We start from the raw sequence: 18,450 nt of genomic DNA, 5'->3' as shown, positions 1-18,450 counted from the left end.
TCTGCAGCTGAAAGGAAAATAAATGGAGAGGTGGCAGAGCTGCAAACACGGCTTTGGGACAAGTGTTCTTACCTGCAAGCTTCAAATGCCAGTCCACCACTGAGACCCAAACTACATTCTGAGTCAGACCCGCTTTCAGTGTGTTTTCCAAAGCCGTTGGTCACACCTGCCAAGAACACACAAAGTGAGCCTGAGTGTAGAAACCCCCCTCCCCTGACACATGCTGCAGTGTGAGGCAGCCACCTTGGGAGGGCTCAGCAAGGAGGGATGGAGAGGATGGCTGGTCCCTCCTCTTGGGAAATGGGTCTTGGGTGGTGGAGAGAACCTGATAAAGGTTTGGGGGAAATGTTGGCTAGGGCAGTGAACAGACACTGCATTTACCTTCCCATCCTTCTGGGTTTACTTGAAGGAAAATAGCCTATAGCTCATTCCAGTTACTTTCATTTGACTACAATGGGAAATACCAAGACTTCCTCACTCCGGCTTGTTCACAAGTTCCTGGATCTGCTTCTAATTTCAAGCCTCAATTATCAGGGAGTCTCCTCTGCCTCTTGGGAAGCCCACCCACCTTGCCTCTTCAGATAAACACTCACACACCCTATCCATCACACAGCTGGCAATAGCTAGCTTCATTCTTTTGGGATGGTGTCAGGGGAGGTTGGAGCTAGATAAGGACTGTGTCAACCACACCCTGAGATATCTAGCAGAGCTAGTCAAAGTTGAGGATGGGGGGAACTTTTCAGCAGATCTAAGGCAGACCAGACCTTCCTGGGATGATGGGGAGTCAGATTCCCTGGGTTCTAGACTGGGCTCTGAAATATGGGTCCCTTTTCCTCTTTAAGCCTTGGCTTCTACTTTCGTGAAGTGAAGGTAATACCTTCTTACTTATGGAGGATGCTATTAAGTATGAATGAGGGAAGGTCTGTTTACAGCAGGGAGCCCTTCAGAGGCAAATGAAGACTGTCTGGTCATCCCAGGGACAAGACTCTCACCTGCCATGAAAGCTTCAACTCTCCTCTCTATCTATCCAATTCCCAACCACCATCCAGAATCCCACAAGTCTGATAGCTGAGCCAAGAGCTCTAAGTCACATATACCTTAGCCAGAAAACTGTGAGGCAAGTCACACCTGTAAGAGCAGGTGTCTGAGCCAACATATCTGGACCCTAACCTGGCTCTGCCTCTAACATCATGACCTCAATTTAAATCACCAAAGCCTACTGTGCCTCATCTATAAAGGATCAACACCTGCTTTTAAGAGAACCCACTACATTTGTGCAAAAATATTCCTGGGTACCAGGTAGCTGGGATGGTGGAGGAGAAACAGATTCTAGCCCCCAAGTGGTGGGCCCTCTCAGGTTGGATGAGCCTGATGTCTAGACCTATTTCCCAACAGCAGGATTTTTCATTTTTAGTGCTCAGTGCTGTTTGGCTGTGCCTGATATAACTGACAGGATGACAACAATAACTGCTGCCAACTACTGCTATATACCAAGTGCTTTATATAGGCTACTTCCAATCCTTAGAGCCACACAAGGAAGGTGTCACTAGCCCCATATTAGAAATAAGGAATAGGCTCACAGAGGTTAATTCATATGCCCCAGGATACACAGCTAGTAAGAAGATGGGATTTGAATTCAAGTCTGCCTCAAGCTCTTGACTCTATATAAACACCCTACTGCCCTAATACAGAGAAGCTTGGACCAGTCAGGAAAGGAAGGTACTGCTGGAAACAAAGTATTAGGTAGGAAGACAGAAAAGCAGAGAAAAGCATGTGCTGACCACACAGCCCAAAGCCACCATGTAACAGGACATGAGGAGCAAAAGCCAAGAGCAGGCCCCTCCCTGCCAAGTGAGCTGGCCTTCCATATCCCACCAAGACTAAACAACTGTCTGGTGATGGAGGCCCTGCATGTCCATGTCCACCTTGCCCACAGCATTGGCTCCTGATACCCCTCTTCGCTTTGGAGAGGGAAGCCCCTCTCCAAACTGTCCCTCACAGGGACTCTGACCTTGTTTCTACACACCTGGGCCTGAGCCCTTTGTTCCTTTCTAGTCTGTCCTCATCCCCAGGGCCAGCTTAGGCACTGTCTACTCATGAAGCCTTCCCAACTCCCCCAGTTCCTATTCCCTGAATCTCTAGCAGTGCTGTCACCTGACACATAACCACAGACTGTCCAGCACTGGGGTATCTCTGCACCTCAGGACACCATCTAGTCTCCCCACTGGATGGTAAACTCTCAGATTTGGACCTGGGTCTGATTTACTGCTCCCCAGTGACCAGCTTGTGTTGGACATGCAGTAAGGACTCTTTAGTGACAAGCCCCTATTACTACCTCTGAGACCCCATCTCCTATGATCCCTTGGCTCACTCTGCTGTGGCCACATAGGTCCCCTCACTGTTCCTCAGACATGCAAGCATGTTTCCACCCCCATGGCCTGTGCACTTGCTAGTCCATCTTTTTGGAACGTCTTTTCCCCAGATACCCAAAGAGCTCACACCTTCAGCTCCTTCAGATCTTTACTCAGAAAGCCTCCCCTGGCAACCCTCTTTAATATCACCTCAGCATCCCCTCTCCCCCGCTTCCCTGCTGGACTTTTCTCCACAGCTTCTAATATGTGATACAATTTACTTATTTGCTTTTAGTCTACCTCCCCTACAAGAGAGGACACTTGTCTGTTTTATTTATTGATTTTTTCCCCCTACACTTTAGTGCCTACAATAATGCCTGATATAAATATCTGATGAATAAATGAACTAAAATGAAAGTAGGAATCATTTTATCATATATAGCTTTATATGCTGCTCAGGGCCAAAGAGAGCCCCAGACACAAGCTGGCCCTCTCAAAACACTTGCTCAAAGCCTATTTCCCCAGGCCACTACTCATGTACCAGGCCCAACTGTGCGCTACGGAGCCCTCAGTGCTACTACTGGCATCCACAGGGGCCATTAGGGAGGCAGCTGACTGGGGAAGGTGCCGGCTGGCAAGGCAAAGCAGGAAAGCAGATGAGAAGTAGCAAGAGAAGTCACAGGCGAGGTCACCTGTCTCTTCCCCCTGCTGGGGGGACCTCTCCCCTTCGCTCTCACTACAGCTCCTGCTCCTTGGCCGCTTCCGGGAGTGCTGTTCATCCTCGATGCTGGTGGGAGATGCAGGAGAGCCCATTGCGCCATGGTCCTCACCGTTCTCCAGGGCCCTGTCTGGGCTCCTCTGTAGTTTAACCCCATTCTTGGCCTTCTTGAAGAGGACTGATGTGCGACGGCCCACGCCACTGAGTGGGGCGCCTGCGGGGGATGTATCGGGGGTCATGAGGGATACTCTATTAATGCCATTGTCACTGAGCAGGCGTTGCAAGGGCTCATTCCCTAGCTCCAGAGGTGATTTTTCCAAAAGCTCATCTTCTTCCACTTTTCTTGGCTTTGGGAATCGGCTTGGAGGTTTGCTATCATTGATGGGTTTCAGAGTGGGGGGATCCGGAGGGGATTCTTGCTCAGACAAGGAAGGCGCAGGCCCAGTAGGCTCCAGGGTTGGTGGGGGAGGCATTTTGGAGTCATCTGTTAGAGAAAAAGAGAACCTGCTTGAACATTTTAGAAAAAGTCTGCCCCTACAAGCCAGATAATGACACTGATAACTAAGAGCCAAGAGCATATGCTATTAGAAGGTTTGAGACGCGTCTCAGGTCTAAGGTGAAGAGAAGGTAGGACTAAGTTGTGTCTACACTAGTAGTTCTAAACCCTGGCTATGTATTAGTTACTTAGTTTCTTAAAAATTCCAATGCTGAGGTCCCACCCCAGACAAAATGAAACCAAATAGCTAACGATGGATTTTTTTTTTAAAGCTTACCAGGTGAGTTTGATGAAGTCAGGGTTATAAACCACTGGCCTACACCCAAGAAAGCCCAAAGCCCCCTGCTTAATCAATAATTAAGTAAGTCTCAGCCTCCAGATTAGGGGTCTACAACTCTCTTTAGACCCAGGTGTTTTCCCATCTGTCAATGTATTTTTTTACATATCACAAGTAAAGCAAGAAGGACAAGCAGAAAGAAGCAGCTTACAGATATGAAAAAATGAGAGCAAGGAAGTTATATCAGTGGTTCCCGAACATGTCTATTCAACCTCCACCTTAAAAAATGACACTTTCGGGGCTTCCCTGGTGGCACAGTGGTTGAGAGTCCACCTGCTGATGCAGGGGACATGGGTTCGTGCCCTGGTCCGGGAAGATCCCACATGCCGCGGAGCGGCTGGGCCCGTGAGCCATGGCCGCTGAGCCTGCGCGTCCAGAGCCTATGCTCCACAACAGGAGAGGCCACAGCAGTGAGAGGCCCGCGTACCACAAAAAAAAAAAAAGACACTCAAAACAGAGCTCAGATTTCCCTAATCTGAATTTCTGGGAGATGAAGACTAGAAATTTTTTGAAACCTCTAGAAGCTGCTGCAGCCGGTCCACTGGGCATGACTCTGCACTGCCTTAGCCCAGGAGTGGGGATGGATACGAGTGGCATGCTGACTGCCACATGGGAAGCTGGGAAGGGTCACAATGGACACGAAGCCCTCTAATGATAAATCTGACCTCTCCGCCACATCCCCGCTCTCCCCCAACCTAAAATAAAATGGGCCATTCCCTGCAATTTGGCCCCTCTTCCCCTGGAGATAATTCCCAACCTTCTTGATTGTGTGGATGACAGGCCCTCCTGAGCTACAGGCTCAGATCCAAGGGCTGGTAAGAGGGAGACAATTCTATCCCCAAAGCGGAGAGGATGGAAAGCAACTCAGATAAGGCACCTGGATCTCTGAGAATCACTTCCCCCAGCTGTCTTTTGCAGTTCTGGGCTTTTCTGCTTGGGGTGGGCCTGTAGACTTGGCCAGCTGGGGTCAAAGCCATGAGCCCAGACCATCCTTAGGGTCTTTCTTTCTTTTCTGTTCCCCCACACCATAACCTAACCTGCTCTAAGAGCCTCTCTACATGATGGTATAAGTTGAACTAATATTTAACTGGTATGTGCAATATGGCCATACCAGGTGCAAAATATTGAAATACTTCTTTACAAGTTAGTAAACAGCTACTGGGCCCCAGCATCTGAAACTCCCTGAACCCACTCACAATCCAACAACTAAATATCTGCATCAGAGGCCCTCAGGAGCCCCCTCCAATATAACAGCGAACATCTACTCTGACGGATGAATTCTGGTCTCTACGTATTGTTAAATATTTTGAGTATCATCCCTGGGTATGCATGAAAGTGTGGCCCCTCCCAGGGCTTTTGCTTGCCCACGAGGGTCACACCTAGAGCTGGGGAAGGATGTTCCCACTACGGGATTTCAGCTTAACCCTCCATTATCCTGGCCCGCAGCCCCCGGCCTGCCCGTGACTGTCTCTCACCTCTGTCCCCATCGTCTTCTGGCTCCTCCTGCGGGGCCTGCTCCAGCACAGCCACATCCCCCCGGGGCCCTGCTGGCAGCTCCCCATTGGACACAGTCTTGTTTAGCGATGCCAGCTGCAGTGGTGGCGGCTGCGCCAGCTTCTGCCGAAGGGCATTGATCTCCCGGCGTAGCAGGCGGACACGGCGGGTCCGGGCCCCACTGGACCGCATGGCACTCACCAGGTCCAGTTTTTCCAGCAGCTCCTTCAGCTGCACCTCTGGGGACAAGTGGGCCCGGTTCTCTGGGATGAGGATGTTGTCCACTGCCAGGGAGAAGGGAGGACAGAAGAAGGGGCTGAAGGACCTGACCAGCCCAGGGCAAAGGGAAGGGCAGGGGCCAATTCCTTCGGATGCAAAATATTCTCCTGGAGTGCCTGGGCCAGTGGCTTCCAGCAGCGTCACTGTGGGGCCTTGGCCCTGGCAACACTGCTCCCAGGAGAGCAGCCACAGGGACAAGGTCAGAATCTGGGAAACACCTGCAGGAAGCAGTTCACAGTCACGATTATGGGCTCCGTGGAGCAGGCACGAGGCAGCTTGGCAATCCCCCGGCCTGAGTGACTGTTTGGCTGCTGCCATTGAGAAGCAGAGAGCAGGGGCAGGCAGAGTAGGGAATTACAGAGGCAATTCCATTTTTCTGATGCTCTACCTGCACTCTTCTGAATGAGCCAGACATACACCAGCACTGCACTCCTGCTGCCCATGCTCCAACGCCACACAGAGGGAGTCCAGGAAAGAAAGACCCTTGGTGAATCTTTAGCTTTTCAGACAGACAGCTAGTACCTTATTCCCCTTATCCTACTATTCAAGAAGTGCTCAGGGAATTAACTTTAACCCTCGGACCTATTCCAGCCACAAGCACATGTACCCCAGCCTGTGCCTATCCCCAGCTTTGCTCCTGGAGTCCACCCTATAGCCCCAAGGCCCATCCTGATCCCTGGCTCTCTGGGCTCTATCCCTGCGCCTCCTCCTGGCCCCTCTCCCTGCCCGTCCAGGCTTCTCACCGTCTTCCCAGGAGAAGCGGTAAAAGTCCTCCAATTTGGGTGACTCGGGCAGGTGGGTGCCCCTCTCGGGGTCATAGCCGATGTTCTCTGCCTGCCGCCGGGCGTGCCGCAGAATGGCCCCTCCCAGGTCCCGCAGGCGGACAGCTGCTCGGTGGAAAATTGTGTCTTTAGCATTATACTTCATGCAGTTGGTAACTATAAGGTTAAAGTCCTCCTCAAACTCCTCCAAGGTGCCGTACAGGTGGGACTCCAGCTTCCGCCTCATAGTAGAAAAATCCATTGGCTTGGATATGAATTCCAGGTAATCTGGAACCTAAACATATAAAACCTGTACAATTACAACAACCATTTACTAGCCAAACAGGCGCACCCTTCAGCGGCACTCTTGCCACCCCATTTTCTGGCTTGGCCATGCCAGGCTCACTCACAGCCCCAGGGCCCTGGCCCACCTTGGCCTGCTGAGCCCTCACCGTGGGCAAGTCTACTAGCCTTGCCAGACACCCCCAGGTTATGTACACCCTGTGGCCCAACCCCTTCCTAGCCTACTCAGACCCTATTTCCATTTCAGGCAGGGCTCACTGCTCAGGAAGTAGGGGGGGAACTTGCCTCACTCAGGTTGACAGGCTCGGCAAAGATGTGTGCGGGATCCTTCTCCTGCAGCAAGTCCAGTGTTGTCCTCAGCAGAACGTTGAACGGCATAAGCTCCAGCTCCATGGCGGCCTGCTGGACCTTGACCTGTGGGGGAGGTGGGGAGAAATCAGGACACCCCCCAAAGAGGCACTGAACTTTTGCTTGATAACTTGACTTTCGCCAGTTGTGTAAAACAAATTTTCACAAGATATTAAGCTGACCACTATTTGAGGAGTTATCACTGAACTTTTAGCCTAGAAATAATAATACCAACAGCTGCCACTTTGTGAACATTTCCTATGCATTCAGGCTATATCAAAACTTACAGTAATAATAGTTAATACCTTTATAGTCCTTACTAAGTGTCAAGTAATGTTCAAAACAGGTACAAATGAGGTATTTTACAAAGAGGAAACTGAGGCACGGAAGGACTAAGTAAGTGACTGGCCCAAGGTCACACAGCTAATAAGGGACAGATTGGGATTCACAGTGTCTGCTTTTGACTACTATGCCACACTGCCTTTCTACTTATATTACCTCAGTTAATCATCACAATAACCTCGAAGGAGAAACTGTAATTATCTCCATTTTACAAATATGGAATCTGAGGTTTGAAAAGAGTATGATGAGGAGTTACTAACCCAAGGTCACCTGGCTAGAAAAGAACAGAGATGGGACTTATACCTAAGTATGACTTAGTCCAAGAGGCACACTGATGATATAAAATGTCCCTTGGGCCAGAATTCCCACCTAATTGGCCCTTGGACCACCTAGGTCAGCCTAGGGTGACCAGGGCCTCGAGGCTCACCCCCTTGGGTGGCAAGTAGCCTGACATATTTGCAGCAGTGTGCTATACAAATGTTATTTTCCATGTGTGCCCTAATGTAAAAAGGTTGGGAAGCCGTGTATTAGACTACAAGTTCCTGCCTCTTGGCTACATCAAAACAAATGCCTGCCTGCATCCCCTGCCTGCTTCCTTTTCCCTTACATTTCTCTGGACCAGAAATGGGAAGAGAAGCTCAGCTGTGGGGCCAGGCCTGCGACAGCACAGACAGTTTGAATCCATAGACAAGGCCCTGAGATGTCCTCCATGCCCACCTGTGCTAAGTATGGCAAGAGCTGCCCAGTCTCAGTGGTGGAAACTCGGGCTACAGGACCGTGAGAGAAGGGCTTGTGCTGGGGCTGAACAGTGAAGCAGAGTTCGGAGAAAGAGAGAAAGAACATCTTTAACCCAGGCCTCTGAAGCATGAGAGTAACAGCTGCTATTCCTGGACCAGAGAGAACAGTTTTGGCATTCAATTAATAGTTTTTGCTCACTGTCATGTGCAGAGTGCTGCCGTAGACACTTCAGGGAGGCAGAGTATCAATAATGATGATGATGATAGCAGCTGACACTTCTATAGCCTTACTATGTGCCAGGCACTGTTCTAAGCTCTTTATATACACTAAGTCATCTAATCCTCACAACCTTATGAGATGGGTTCTATTATTACCCCCATTTTATAGTCAAGGAAACTCGAGGTATAAGGAGATTAAGCAACTTAATGTCATACAAGTAGTAAGTGGCAGAGCCAGGATATAAATGCAGGCTGTCTGAATAAAGATGCAGACGTAGAGAATGGACTTGAGGATGGGGGAGGGGGAAGGGTAAGCTGGGACGAAGTGAGAGAGTGGCATGTACTTCTATACACTACCAAATGGAAAATAGATAGCTAGTGGGAAGCAGCCGCATAGCACAGGGAGATCAGCTCGGTGCTTTTGACCACCTGGAGGAGTGGGATAGGGAGGGTGGGAGGGAGAAGCAAGAGGGAGGGGATATGGGGATATAGGTATACATATAGCTGATTCACTTCATCGTACAGCAGAAACTAACACAACATTGTAAAGCAATTATACTCCAATAAAGATGTTAAAAAAAAAACAAAACACACAAGCTGCCTGATGCCACAGCTCATATTCCTAATTCCTAGGCTACACTACCTACCTCAACATTCTCCATGCTCAGAGGCTTAGAATCTCTTTGAACAGAGGTTGGAAAATTTAAATGATTCAAGACTATAAGTGTTTAAAGGCCAAGTGAGAAACCCCAGAAGCTCCCAGGTCAAAGGTGATACCCATAAGAATGGCTTGAGAAGCTCTCCAAAACATAAGGCCAGGCTCCGCCCCCCCCCCTCCCCCCGCCAGATATCCTGAATGAGAAACTCCAGGGATGGGCCCAGGCATAGGATATTAAGCTTATGCCTGAGGCCACCAGGAGTTATACTCCCTAAGTTCGAAGCCATCAGCAGCACCACACCCAACGCAGAGTAGGCAGGCCTTGGAGCCCATAGTGCTGGGCAGGAAGGTAAGAAAGCTGACACCAGGCAGGGTCTCCTGGGTCTCCTGAAGCCACACTGACAGTAGGAGAAAAAGATCTTGAACAAGAGCCCTGGGGGCTCCTCCTCACCTGCTCCCGCTTAAGCTTTTCTCTTTTCCGAATCAGCTCAATCAGCAGCCGTGCCCGCTCCAAGTCGTGCCGGAGCTTCTGCCAGTATTTCAGCTCTTCCTTCACTGCATTTGTCTTCTCGTCCTGCTCCCGCTGCAGGAGGGAAGGGAAAGGATAGAGGAGCTGTGGGCCTCCTTCCTGCCCAAAGTCCTCTCCCTGCTCAAGCCTCTGGGGCCTCAGCAGGTAAGAGCCCCATCCCCTTCCTGGACCCATGGTCCCAGAGAGCCCTTCCACCCCCTCTACAACCCTTCCTCCAGTGCTTCCCCAGACTTATAACAATGTTTCTTCACTATAGCACAATAACCATTGCTGGGGTGAGAGCTGGGACTGCTTCTCCCTACCCCCAGGGACACCAGAGAGCAGCTGTGCATCCTCAGGGCTGGAAAGAATTTCAGAAGGAAACTAATAGACACCTCAGGGTGGAAAGAATTTCACCCTAGAGCTTCGACTTGGCTAGAAAACAAAGCGAAGTTTTTACTACGAGCTTGTGCTTACTGACTTGAACATACTTTAAAACACCACCACCACCACCAAAAACGTGATTCCTGCCCTAAAAGTGGTTACAGTGTAGTTGAGGGAAGAAAGAGGCCTAGGGTTTGATACGCAAGGGCACAGCAGCATAAGGACAACAAAAACTGATTGGATAAACTGAATATAAAATGCTAAGAGGACATAAAATAGAGAAGATCTCAGTGGACTGGGGTTAGGTCAGGGATTCCTGGGGCGAGCAATCTTACTAGGGTTTCACATGTAATGATGCATGTGGATGAAGAAAGCAGTAAGAAAGGCCTCTTTTGGAACTGAAGGGACCACAAAGCAGAAGTATGAAGACAGAATTAGTGATTCTTTGCTTGTTGAGAAAAACGGGCTGGCCAGAGCAGAGAAACTGGAGAACCACAAAAGCCAAGGAAGACCCAGGATCCAGCTGGCAAGAAGCTTCAAATGGCAGGCAAAAAAGCCTGGACGTGGCCTGCCTGGCGAGGGGGAATTTATTCCGGAAAAGGAAATGACAGGATGGAAAATGGTTAAGTGTGTAAGACAGTACCAGCTGTAAAGCAAAGAAAGAATTAGAGGCTGGAGACCACCTAGAAAGTTACTGCTGAAATTAAGGGGGCATGGGTGAGCAGGGTAGCTGTGGAATGGAGATAAAGGACCATATACTGATAAATCCCCCAAAACAGATCAGGGGATGATTAACTGCAGCTCCTTATGGAGGAAAGAGCCAAAAGTAACTCCAAGGTGGGCAACATCTGAGGTCAGGAGGAAGAAGCTTCCATAACAGTAATGGGGAAATACATTTACGGAGATGAAGGAAGATAATGAATGAATTCAGTTTCCAACATCTGAGTTCAGGAAATAACATCTACACGGACATCTATAGTTCGTCTGCCCCAGAGGGACTGAGGGCAGAAAAAAGGGAGGGGACAAGACAAGAAACCTGGAGCTACTGCTACACAGTTATTGACAACTATGAGAGTGGACAAGCTCTCCAAGCCAACAGGGAGGCAACAGAGCCCCTGGGAGTATTACCATTAAGGGGTAAGAATTAGGATCAGCACAGGGTACAGTCAGTGGGGTAGAGGGGGTGGGAAATGGTGTCACAGAGAAGCTGTAAGACAAAGTGATCGTGGTGTCAAATGCAGTCCAACAGTCTATAAGGTGAGAATCTGAGGAAAGACTTGCTGGGCTGGAAGGGGTCACTGATGTTCTAGAAGAAGCTACAGGGAGCAAGCAGACCATTTCAAGGAGAGATTGGATATACACTTCCCCTTCAGGACTTCAGTTACAAAAGGCAAAAGTAAAATCAGACAGAACAGAGGGCACCAGAGTCATGGGAAGGCTTGCCTTGTCTCTGGAGTAATGGTGTGGGAATATTTCAAGGCAGAAGTAATGGAACAAGTGAAGAGGCAGAGAGAACGAAATATGTTTTTTAAAAGTCTCTCAGGAGGACTCCAACATCTCGGAAAACACTAAACATGCAGTAACTCCAGTTGCTAATGTCTAAAAGATCACCCCAACTGGGCAGGCTGTGCGCTACAACCTAGATGGTTAGTGTATTTTTTATGGAACATTTTTAGGCAGATAGCAGTATGGTGTCTTAAGGAAAGTATGCCTTCCTAACTTATACAACATGGTCACCTGACTCTCACTCAGCCCACTTCTTCCTTTCTACCATATCTAAAGGGTTTTCCCCATGTAGAGGGAAAGCTGGGCTTGCTTTCCACTCTCCCCTAGAATTTGCTCCAAGCCAAGCCTCTCTCACCTAGAAGGGCTGCTGTCTGGTCTGAAGAGCTCTACAGTCCTGGGGGTCACTCCTCGGATGGACCACCTAGAGAGGTGATGGCTACAGGCAAAGGCCCCGCAGAGGGCTCAGGGAGAGTTGCCCCAACCATCTCTCCTTCGTCACTCTCCACCTCCCTCCACTGCCCTCAAATAACTACTTCACCTACCTGCTCAGCATTCCTTTGGGACTGCAGGTGGGAGTGCAGGCGCCGTATGAGGGGGACACCGTTCCGTGCCTGCCGCTTCAACAGCCAGTAGTTGTGAAGCCGCTGCATGAACTGGTTTTTCCTCTGAAAGGAGAGACCACTACAGATCTTGTTCAACCTTGAGTAGAGGCAGAGGGAAGTGAAAGACAGGGTCAGTGGGCAGCCCAGATTACAGCCTCCTATTCAGACCCCCTGGTTCATTTCTGAACCTTATAGAGAAAGACAGAATAAAGTAGCCAAAGCCTCACCTCAGAGAAAGCCTTGAAAAGGACAGCAAAGTTAAGCAGCTCAGATTCAGCATGGGATATTTCACTTGATTTTCCACCTCCTGCCTTGCAGTCCTGATCCTCCAAAAGAACCCTCTCCCAGGAATCCTGACCCTATAGTCCTGGACTCCTGAGACACAGGTCTGTGCCCCAACACCCCCACTCTTCTCTTGATAAAGGCAGCAAAAGAGAACAGGAACTTGCATAAGCTGTGGGCAAAGCGGTCACTATTTCCTGCCCCCTGTAGTTAAGGGTCCCACCAGACCAGGGAGTAGTCCACAGCCAAGCTGGAAGGAAAATTAGTAGGAATATAGCAGGCTACTGCCTTCTGAACCCAAATACAACCCTTTGGAGTTGTCTGACCTCTGGTTTTTCATTAAAAATCTCAGTAGCCTAAAAACGTCTAATTTTGAACCAAATGAAAAAAAAAATGGATCTAAAGATGTAAGAGGATGGAGAATCTGAAAAGTCAGCTGGCTAGACAAAGAAAGATAAGTACTGTATGATAACGCTTATATGTGCAAACTAAAAAAGACAACAGGGGAATTGCCTGGCGGTCCAGTGGTTGGGACTCCGTGCTTTCACTGCAAGGGCCCAGGTTCAACCCCTGGTCAGGGAACTAAGATCACACAAGCCGTGTGGCGTGGCCAAAATAAATAAACAAATACAAAATACAACAAGCTAGTGAATAAAACATAAAAGAAGCAGACTCATAGATATAGAGAACAAACGAGTGGTTACCAGTGTGTGGCAGGGGGTGCAAATAGAAAGTAAGCTTTAAAAATTGTATGAAAATTTAAAAAAATTTTTTAAATTTAGCTGGCTAAACTGCGCCAAAAGAGAAGTCTGGAGGTCGGCGTTCAAGCCAATAACATGTGGTGGGGGAGGAGTGGGAAGGGAATTAATGAGCTCCCACAGTCTCTACCATAATGCCCAAACTTCAACGTGGGTCACATTATTCCCATGTTACAAAAGATGGAAAGGCAGCTTAGGAACGTTGTCAAAGTCACTAATGCAGCTAAAAAGATGGTGAAGCTGGGCAGGATTTGAACTCATGATCTCTCTGCTACAACATCTGTGTTCCGAAATTGGTTAAGCAAGGCCTCAGTGCTCCTGTGGCGTTTCCTCTGCTTCTTCTCTTCCTCTTACTCCACTGAAAGGAAGACAATTGTGGCTAAACAAGAAGGTGGAATCTAAGAAGGATGTTCATGTTGGGCTAGACATTGCTCACCCAGGCCTTGTGCCTTTCCACGGTCAGACATTCCTGCCCCAAAGCCAAGCTTACAAAATCAAGGCCTAGGCCTTTCCCCAAAGGACAGATCCCCCACCAATACCCATGCCAAGCACACCTGCCCAGATGCAGGCAGCCCCCTCCCTCTACAACCTCTTGGCCATGGAGGGTCCCAACGGCATTTGTGCAGGTGGGGAAAAGAATAATAATAAAATAGCAGTAGCAGCAGCAGCCATCATTTATTGAGCACTTACTATTTGCCAGGCACTGTGCTTTACTTGTATTATCTCATCTATTTCTCCCAACAACCCTATAAGGTAGTTTCACTTACAAATAAATAAACTAAGGCTGAAAGAAGTTAAGTGACTTGCCAAAGATCACACAGGTAGTTAGTGACAGAAGCAAGATTCAAACACAGGTCTGTCTGGTTCTTAGCCAGCATGCTGTGCTGGCCCCTGCAAGAGACCACCTACAAGAGCAGACCTGACAACCAAAAAGTCTAGCCCCAGGGCATAACCACCCTACAGATGGAGACTAAGCATGGACCTCACCTAAGGGAGGAGGTGAGCCTAGAACAGCTCTGTGACTAGAAGGCCCGTTTCCAGTTGACTGAATCTAACTCCAGCCATGGCTCACAAGAGCCTCTCCCTCTGGATCTTGTCAGCTCTTGTGTCTTCCTTCCAGACCAACAAGTCTGGTTGCCTATTTCCCTCATACAACTCACTCCCCACTGCCCTCCAGTACTCCTTTCTCCCTATCCCTTACACCAAGAGAGACAGACAGCAGGAACAGAACCTAGAGGCATCACAAGCCCCAGCTTGTCCAGGGTCTGTCGCTTTACCCCTGGTTCCTTCCAGCCCTTAGAACAGGACTTGGCATATAGTAAGTGCTCAATAAACATCTCATTGAATGAATAATGGAGTGAACAACTTTACCTCCCGTGGCCGCAGTTTCTTCATCTGGGGGTGTGGGAGAAGGTGCAAGGACTATGTTAGATGAATAATCTCCAAGATTCCTTCCTGCTCTAACACTGTAGTCATTTTAGTGAACATCACCAATGAGATGGGCCTCCGCTGGAAAATCTTCCCTGTCTCTTGCTTGTCTGCCAAGCTCCCATCCCTCCAACAGTGCCAGCTATCTCTCTGATGGTTTAAAACAGGCACAATGGTTTCTCTACAGACTCGGTGGGGGCCAAGGCGGCTTAGTTACACAGCAGAGCTGAGTGATCTTCTTTCCTCTAAATCTAAAAGCTTCTCAGGAGGAGACATAGCATGTCTTCCCCACATGACCACCCCCTTACACAAAGTCCCCATCATTCCCAGGACAGAGCTTTCTGGACAGCAGGTACCTATACTGACCCCTTGAAACAGTGGTTCTCAATTGGAAGTAGTTCTAGCCCCATAAGGTTACTAGAAACATAAGTAGGGAGCATCTGAGGTTGTCACAAAGACCAGGCAATGAGGGAGGGGATGCAAATGGCACTTACAGACAAAGACTAGGGATGCTAAACATCGAGAAATGTACGGGACAGCCCTAATAATGAATTACCTCCTGTCCAAAATGCCACTTGTGCCCTGTTGAAAAATATTACCTTAGACATCCTGTCACCTGGGTTTCTAAGCAACTTAAGTGTCTGTCTCACCTTGAATCAAAGGAAATACATTGCTTTGAAGGGCACAATCAAAACCACAAACCAGTCCAGGTGAGCCCAGGGTCTACAGGAGAAGTCTAAATTTGAGAGCACAGAAGAGAAGAGGTATTCACCAACCTTGGGGAAAGAAGCCTGGCTCAGAAGCCTGGCTCAGGGCCAACACCAGCCCGAGAAGAAATCATGAGTCCCTAGGGAGCCCTCCTGGGCAGGCTCACCTGTAAGAGGGTATCTGTGGGACAGTGACCATGGGGACAGTGGAGGGTGTGTCTCGGCCCACTTCCTCTGGCTCCTTCTTGATCCTTTGCTTCAAAGTCATCTTGTTCTTCTTGGACACTCCCTTGAGGGGGCCACCTACCCCACCTTGGCCTTCATCTTCCTCCTCCTCTTCTACCTCTTCCTTCTCTTCTTCCTCCCCACAGCCTTCCTTCAGCCCTTCTTCATCCCCAACCTCACTGAGACTTCCTGGGGAGTCGCCCTTCCTCCTAGCAGTGGCGGCACCTGGCGGCGAGTGGGCCTCACAGTAGGCGGTCTTGCGCACTGTGAAGATGGTGCCATTGAGGCTGGTCTCACGCATAGGCTCAATCTTCATGAAGAGCCCAGCCCGCTGTGCACACGTCACATGGAAGGCCGTGTAGCAGTTCACCTTATGGCACTGGATGGCTGCACCCAGCCCCTTCTGCTTGCAGATATAGCAGGTTAGTTTCCAGCGGGCAGGTGGGATGTTGTCGATGCCCTCAATAGGCTCCAGGAACACGGTGTTAGCAAAGCAGACTTCAGGGATCCAGATGGCACACACCACGTGGGCCCAGTGCCCATCACTGGTCTGTTTGAAGGCGCCACCCTTGTTGGGGCAGAGGACGCAATCCACAGGCCGGGAGGGAGACTGTAGACAGCAGCGGCATAGCCACTGGCCCTCGGGGATGTAAGGGACGCCATAGCACTCCTGGTGTACGGCCAGGTTGCAGATGTCACAGAAGAGAATGACGTTGCTGTTGTGGCATTCGTCATCCAGGCATACACAGCAGAAAGCATCTTCGTCAATGAGTGACTGTTGGGCCCCACTGCTTCGACTCTCCAAGTACGACTCCTTCTCAAGCCGGTCCACCAGCAGCTCAAAGGTATCTGCCGACACCAAACTGTGCCCATCTACTCGCCGCTTCTCATTTACCATGTCCAGCCAGGCAAGGTCCTCCTCATCCATGTCGTACTCTACTTCTGCATCCAGGTCTTCAGGTGGCTTCTCAATGTAGCGGTAGTAGGCAGCAGGCAGCGGGGGTGCTTCTGGTTGACTGCCTGAGTCCACCATGCGGAAGCTGGGTTGTGGGAGGTGGAAGGAAGTGCCGGATGCATGCTTGGAGCAGGACTCCTTCTTCTTGCCCTTGGATGAGGGTTTTTTGGACTTGACAGGGAACTGAGGCTGCTCACTGTTTTCCTTGTTACTATTGCATTCGGTGATATCCTGGGCAGTCAACTCATCCTCTGTGATGATCTTGAGTGGGTCATAGATGCTAATACGATGCAGACGTCCATCAATGTCCACCTCGACGATCCGTTGGGCCTGGGCATATGTCAGGGTCTCCCGAGTGGGTGAGCACTTCAGACTATAGGGGGATGGGGAGCGCCGGCCCTCGGCATTCTGCCGTGACTTCCGGCGAGGCTTCCTCATGGCACCCGGGAACCAACGAGACAGGCCTAAAGAGGAGGCCAGGAGACTGTGAGCCAGACGTTCAGGCATGCATGCATTCATTTACCCTTCCATCTGATCAAGTGGCCACTGAGCAAACTGGCTATTCCCTCTGTCTGAACATCCTGCCCCTCAGGTATCCACATGGCTTGCTCTTTCACCTCCTCCAAGTCTTTCCATAAACAGTGTTTCTCAGTGAGACCTTTGACCATTCTATCCAAAATTGCAAATCCCTTTCCCCCACCAGCAATCTTTCATCCTGCTTTATATTTCACTATAACACTCACCAATTTTTTACTGTGCTATGTAATTTATATATTTATCATGTATATTTGTTTCCTTCCTCTAGAATGTAAGGCCCATGAGGGGAGGGATTTTTGCCTGTCCTGTTCACTGCTGTATCTCCAGCACCTGGAACGGTGCCTGACTCCTAAATAAGCATTCTATAAGTGTTAGCTGAATGAAATGAGAAATCAAACACTCATGATCCCTGCCCTCAAGGAGCGCTGTCTGATTGAAGGGACAGAAAAGTAAACACAACAGATCACTACAGATCAATGCAACATGGGGAGAGAGCTAATGTTCTAATGAGGTATATAAGGCTGTGGGACAGCTAACTATGGAAAAGGGGGTGGTGGTTAAGGCTTAGGAAAGGAGTAAACAAGAACAGCATCCACTTACAAGCTCTACACATGACCTGTGACCCCATGGGGGATCAAAAATCCACAGGTCTAGAGCCCTCTCCCAACCCATCTTACCATGATCCATGATCAGAAACACAATCCCCGACCATGCCCAGGGGTGAAGGGGTAAGGCACCTGAAATGTCTATTGCATGTGGTCTAAGGACTTCAAACTACAATGTGCAGGGTATTCTCTGCAAAAGGCAGCATTCAGGATGCATTGGCTAGTACATCTCTAAGCAGAGACCCTCGAAGCTCTGGGTGTGGCCCCAAGTGGCCTATTTGGGACCCTCACTGGACCTAAAGCCAAGGTAACTGGGGCAATATCTGGGGTAAACTCTCAATGCATCTGTTACTTCAAAAGCCCCTCTCTCCCAAAATACATCCAGTCCACCCTTGTGCAACAAAGAGAAAGCTCTAAATTTTTCCCATTGTTCACTGGGATGGAGGGAATTATGACAAGCTCACAAGGAGCTGTGGTCACAGTTACTGAGGCCATCAATACTAAGAAAGACCTTTGGAGATATGGTGCCCTGAGGTGCGGGCAGAGACTTGGAAGGGTATGAACAGGGAGACGATTTCAAGGAGAAAAACAGAATTTGTCACCTTGCTTGCAGGATCTGCCATCTTTATAAAGTGGAGATGGTGATGATAATGTAGCACACTTTCACAAACTACAAAGTCCTTTTACTTTTAATATTTTTCACAACTACCTTGGAAGGGAGAATAGATATCCTCATCTCCATTTTACAGATGAAGAGACAGAAGCTCAGAAAGGTGTCACTCCCCCTAAAGCTGGTAAGTGACAGAGCTACAATTCAAACCCAGATCTTCTAATCTGCTCAAGCCATCTCACTAGGACATAAGAACACCACAGAGATGCCATGGTCTGGTACAAAAAGAGGCTCTGAGGC

At 49.3% G+C, this 18,450-nt stretch overlaps 1 protein-coding gene across 3 annotated transcripts in view; it reads right to left on the bottom strand.

Moving 5' to 3' along the window:
• BRPF3 (bromodomain and PHD finger containing 3) overlaps positions 1 to 16,963 on the bottom strand; it is a 98,581-nt gene extending 81,618 nt beyond the window's left edge. Inside the window, exons 1-8 of one of the 3 annotated variants that reach the window (XM_024765942.1) lie at positions 15,386 to 16,963; positions 11,984 to 12,140; positions 9,495 to 9,626; positions 7,025 to 7,153; positions 6,419 to 6,731; positions 5,378 to 5,680; positions 3,044 to 3,553; positions 73 to 166 (exon numbers count right to left, since the gene is read on the bottom strand). In XM_024765942.1, the coding sequence (XP_024621710.1) occupies positions 73 to 166; positions 3,044 to 3,553; positions 5,378 to 5,680; positions 6,419 to 6,731; positions 7,025 to 7,153; positions 9,495 to 9,626; positions 11,984 to 12,140; positions 15,386 to 16,917 (3,170 nt within the window). In that variant the 5' untranslated portion in view covers positions 16,918 to 16,963. The remainder of the gene's footprint in view (positions 1 to 72; positions 167 to 3,043; positions 3,554 to 5,377; positions 5,681 to 6,418; positions 6,732 to 7,024; positions 7,154 to 9,494; positions 9,627 to 11,983; positions 12,141 to 15,385) is intronic. The other 2 variants (XM_024765944.1, XM_024765943.1) reach the window with 2 other exon arrangements.
• Between the last annotated feature and the right edge of the window lie 1,487 nt (positions 16,964 to 18,450).

Source organism: Neophocaena asiaeorientalis, unplaced genomic scaffold, assembly GCF_003031525.2.
Source record: "Neophocaena asiaeorientalis asiaeorientalis breed wild unplaced genomic scaffold, Neophocaena_asiaeorientalis_V1.1 scaffold46, whole genome shotgun sequence".
NCBI classification, from domain to species: Eukaryota; Metazoa; Chordata; class Mammalia; order Artiodactyla; family Phocoenidae; genus Neophocaena; species Neophocaena asiaeorientalis.
This window is presented reverse-complemented; position numbering and strand designations above follow the sequence as displayed.